At 39.1% G+C, this 5,335-nt stretch overlaps 1 protein-coding gene across 1 annotated transcript; it reads right to left on the bottom strand.

The window, feature by feature from the left end:
- Window positions 1–1,429: 1,429 nt before the first annotated feature.
- LOC105058505 (protein MIZU-KUSSEI 1) lies at window positions 1,430–2,858 on the bottom strand. The gene has a single exon (XM_010941460.4). It carries the CDS (start codon window positions 2,217–2,219, stop codon window positions 1,542–1,544), a length of 678 nt encoding a protein of 225 aa, XP_010939762.1. The 5' UTR covers window positions 2,220–2,858; the 3' UTR covers window positions 1,430–1,541.
- Between the last annotated feature and the right edge of the window lie 2,477 nt (window positions 2,859–5,335).

The raw sequence follows: 5,335 nt of genomic DNA, 5'->3' as shown, positions 1-5,335 counted from the left end.
CGCACGTGTAAGATCTATGGATATCAAAATTTAGCCCATATTATACTATTCCTAGGCATGCAGCCATGGAAGCATCATCATGGAATGGCATTATTATGCTTATCTTTAGGATGAAAACCCTAGGTGCAGGCAGGGCCAAATGGCAGGCAATACAACTCTCATGCTGGGTACTTTCTGTTATACCAGCTTTTAGAAGCATAATACATAGGGCATGATGGCCCATTTTCTTTGCAAGGTGGCACCTCCAAAAGGAGATGGGAGCCCTAATGGCCAGGCCCACTTGATGGTAGACCCCTACCTAAGCTCTTACTTTTCTAATGTACCATGCTAATGTGAGCTGGATCTGGCATGCTTGATGCTGATTGATGGAGAGACTCTTTTTCCATATCTATTGTGAAGGAAATACTGGGCCATTCTTCTTTGGAGTTTGCTGATTGGCATCTCTCATCAGCCCCTGGAGTGCTGCTTTCATGTGGAGCCTTCACATGGCCATCAGCTTAAGGCTACATGGCCCAAAAACATAAAGGCATGGATGATCCTGTGCTCTTTGTTGCATACATATCTTGCACGTTATAGAGGGGACCATTTGAAATACATGAAAACCGGCGTATGTGCCATAGAGTTGGTGGAAGCAATCAGATGTTTGCTGAGAGGTCATCTGGTTCTTCCCTATTATCATAAAGCCAACTCCTGTTATGTCCTTAGATGTCCAATGCACTGAATGGAGCCTCTCTCATTTTGTGACATGCACTTTATCTTGATATCTCTTAAAAATCTTATAGCGAGAATCATTAAAATTGCATCTCTTAAACAAGTTGTGTGTATCTAATGCATCACACATGCTACAAACTCTTTATATAATGTTTTTTTTTTTTCCAAAAAAGAAAAAGGAGGTGCATATCTCCCCCAAACTTCATCAAGAACTTTATACAAGATTTTCAGCTAAGAATAGCAAAATAAGATACTGGTAACTCAAGTGGTAGTATAAGTAGCCAAACATGATAAGGTTTTACCTAACTTGAAAGAAACAGTGGGGGACTCTTTGGCATGGGTATTGCAGTACTGGTTCTCCTAGAGAATTCATGACAAGGTATGACAAGGTCAAGCTTCAGGTAAATCATCAATTTTGAAGAAATAAAAAGAAAAAGAAAAAAACAGTGCAAGGAGGTACTCTCGCACAAGCATCACAAACACAATTTCTAACACGCAGTAGGGTCTAAAAGTGCCATCAGATCATGGACATATATACTCAGGACCCTTACCATGACTAAGTTCTTCAAAATCCCATCAGTTTGATCACAAATTGCTTTTTTAAGTTAAATCATCATCCAATCAATGTTAAAATATTACTAAAAATAGGAAGTACTGCTAGGTTGTCTTCTCAACATTTGCCACCACCATCGTACGTAATATCCATCCCAAGTCCGTATAAAGCTAAGGTTGCAGAAACCAACTAAAAGATGGAAGAGAATATAATTTTCTCTACAAAGACCAAGAGACCTATATACACACAAGAAGCAGAGCAAGCTCAAGTAATCCGATCACTTAACCCTCACAAGGAAGATGCTCAACTCCGGCCCGCCGGTGCCGTCGGGGTTGATCATGTACAGCGCCTCGGAGTCCTTCGATCCCACCACCCTCTCGAACCGTGCTCTCATGTAGGTCAGCTCCCCCTCCGCCGTCTCCTTCTCACACGGCAAGACCCCCGCACCCATGGAGACACCCCTTAGAAGCTGCATGACGTGCCGCTCGTCGTCGGAGCTCTGCTTCCTCCTTATCGAGTAACCCGACTTCCGGCCATTGCAGTAAACGGCCCAGACGTACTCCTCAATGAGCTTCTTCTTATGAGTTCTCGTCTCGCTCTCCAGCGCAATCTTCACCAATCCAGATGCCATTTCTTTGTGAAGAGAGCTCGTGAGCATGGGGAGTTCTATAAGAAAGACGGGTGGAGACCTGGGGTCTTCTTGGATGGCCAAGCTCACCCTTCCTCTCCTGTATCCAAATAACGTAATGGTGGTGGCCTTGTCCGAGAGTAATCCTTTGCTTGGCCTGCCTAAGAGAGCAACCATCTTGCAGCCGGAGGTGAGCATGGGGAGCAGCTTGAACATCCGAAAGATACCGCCACCACCGCCGCCTCCACCGCCCATCTTCGTTCGGCGGTCTTCGGTCGTGTGCCGGAGCAATGACACCAATCCTGGTGTCTCCATTACTGAAGGCATTGATGGAGAGTATGGTCTTGGTCTTAAGGCTTGGGTTGGAAAGGTGGTGGTTGGGAGGGTGACAGAGGGAAAGGTGGGGAGTTAATTTGAGTCTAGTGTTTTCTCAAAGGAAGGGAGGGCCTTTGGTTCAAATTATATAGGGTGGGAGAGGAGGAGGAGGTTGGAAGGTGGTTGCATAGGGTGTGTGGCTTGGGAATCTTTTACCTCTTTTCAGTGTGGGGGAGGGGCACTTCCCTAGTTGGGTTTGATCTAACCAAGGTTAGTGATGGAAATATTGGGAGGATAGGATAAGGTGTGGGAGGCCGGACCACTCTGGAAAACAATGGGGGAGGAAAAGGGACCCTTTGCTCTTTGCTAGTTTGGCATGTGCCTCTCTGATCATTACATGGGTGTTGCCATAATGGGTTTGTGCCTTTCCTTCCATCCATAGGCCAAACTAATAATTGAGGCCATCTTTTCTCAGAAATCTATTTCCATTTCTTGGGGTAAATATATAGCTTTTGTCCCAGGTCATTCTCGTCTTGTGATTTAGATAAAGCACAGTGAGTCATGTGCAGTGTTGTGTTGATGAGGCACCAGTAAATTTTTAGAAGAAATGGAGCAAGAAAAGTATGAAGTTGTACTTAATTTCCACTATTGATGATAAATCTTACCCAGGTTTGAAATCACATGAAAGTTATAATTTAGCTTGCAACTTTTTGCCATCATAGTAGTTTGCTTTAATGGTGGACAGGAATGCTGTTGTACATCTACAGTCCTCCATGTACTACCACTGGTCCAAGCAAATTTTTGATAATAGTGTTATTCTGTTATGGCCCACTGAAGCCACCGTTACGACGATTATAATGACTGTTATTCTCCTCAAATGTGTGATTTTAATTTAATATTAAAGTAATAGATATATAAGCTGTTATGAACTTCTGATAGCATTATACAGATGACACCATTTTCCAAATTACTTTTGTTTATTAGTATTATTATGTTTTCCTCACGGTAGAAACTCTTTTGCAGAGAAACTTAGTATAAATAATTGAATTTTGAAAATCACAATTACATTATTTAGAGAAACAATGCAATTGCAGATAATAGTATTTAATATTTAATAATGTATAATATAACTAGTCAAAGATCTACATGTTGCGCGGAGTCGGATGTACGAAAATAATTTTTCTTCTAGATCTGATTAGATTGAAAAAAAATATATTTAATTAATAAAATAATATTCATTCAAATTCTTAGAATTACTTCATATTTTCAACTACTTATATAAATAGATTATAATTGTAAGAATATAATAATATCATACATTAATAATATAATTTAATATAAAAGGATGTTTTTTTCAGGTGGCACAATAAAATTCATTTGAGAAGTTGAGCTGGCAACACTCTAATACTCCTTTACGAAGTATTATTTTATATATATATATATATATATATATATATATATAATGATTATTATGTATCTCCAATTTTTTTTTCCTCAAATATTATTTTCCTTCAGTGCATAACCCTTGATAAAGGGTTCCTCATTGCAAAAGCCATTGACTCCTCTGAAACATCTCTTCAATATTCTCAAGTGTTCATTATTTGTACCCCATATCAGCTATATAATGGCTATTATGTATCTCCATTTTTTTTTTTCTTAGATCTCGCCAGCTAGGCTAATACAATCCTCAAGTATTATTTTCCTCCAGCACATAACCCTTGATTAAGGGTTCCTCATTGCAAAAGCCATTGACTCCTCTGAAATATCTCTTCAATATTCCCAAGTGTTCATTATTTCTACCCCATATCAGCTGGCCAGGAAGTACTTTTAATTAAATTGACATTGCATAAAGACACAGAGGAGGTCCCCAATCATTAAAATGGCTGTTGTAAGCTGTAACATCATAACAGCTGCTATTTAAACCTAGGGTCTAAGAATTGTACATGGAAAAATATCGGTATAACGGCTGTGTTAGATCTTAAGAATTCTCTCCCATAATTGAAATTGCAAAAGATTGCGATCTGAGCTGGTTCCTTTGAGGTGCTAAGAGCACCTTTGAGCAGAGCAAAACAACTGACCGTAGCAAGACAGCTCCAAAAACTCATGACATCCTATAGACTCTTCAAGAGGTCTCAAAACTCAAGTGCTAATCATGCAAAAATTTGGTGTGGATCATGCAGAATGTATTTCTGAAAGAAGAAGAAGAAGAAGAAGAGAGGAATCTAAACGAAGACCATTAGCACTCCACTATTGTTGGAAGAGAATGACTAATGCCATTGTGTATGTTATGCTCATATATGTTTGTATGCACCTATTTGCTATATCACCTAAATCAGGTTAATTAAATTGGCAATGGTTGGAAATTTGGAATGAATAATTTCAAGTACAGAGATGCTGCATTCAGGAAGCTATAACCTGATACTTATATATGGCAAGTAATTCGTTGGGAGAAGATGTCAAAGAGGATGCACCATAATTAACTTAGCCTCTGGCAATTAGTGTTTCTGACCTAAATTATTTAATGTACTTGGATCATACTATTGGTTCACTGTAAAGTGAAGATGCCACAATATGAATTGAATCCTAATGTCATTTGGAGACATGATAGAAAATGATCTATCAGGACAAGCCAAATTGATGCGATAGAGACTAGTTGGTTATGGTAGATTGTGATTAGGCCCTACTAATTAATTAGAAAAATAAAAAAGTAGCCATCATCTACTGTCATTGTTATACTGTCTGTTAATAATGCAAGTAGCTAGCACTTCAAGATTAATTGCTGTGAAAAAATCTGCATAGATATTGTCGTTCAGTTGTTCTAGTGGACAACGAGGAAACACGAAGTTAAATATTGTTCCATAAGTTCTCCATTGGACGACAATGGAACAAGAAAGTGAGCTGTTAAGCATGATCCTATGAGTGGGTACGACTCGGTATCTCAGATCACTTTGCCTTGCATTCACATTGAGGGACACATCTTATTAATGGGTCTCCCTTTTAGGTCTGTTTGCTATCAATCACCAGTGCATCTGATTTATATGTTTGGTATATGACTGGACTTGTAATTGTTAGTTCATGCATTAATCTTTCTCTCATATTACAAGATGTATCTGATTAACATGGTTTTA

This window comes from Elaeis guineensis, chromosome 15, assembly GCF_000442705.2.
Source record: "Elaeis guineensis isolate ETL-2024a chromosome 15, EG11, whole genome shotgun sequence".
Taxonomy (NCBI): Eukaryota; Viridiplantae; Streptophyta; class Magnoliopsida; order Arecales; family Arecaceae; genus Elaeis; species Elaeis guineensis.
This window is presented reverse-complemented; position numbering and strand designations above follow the sequence as displayed.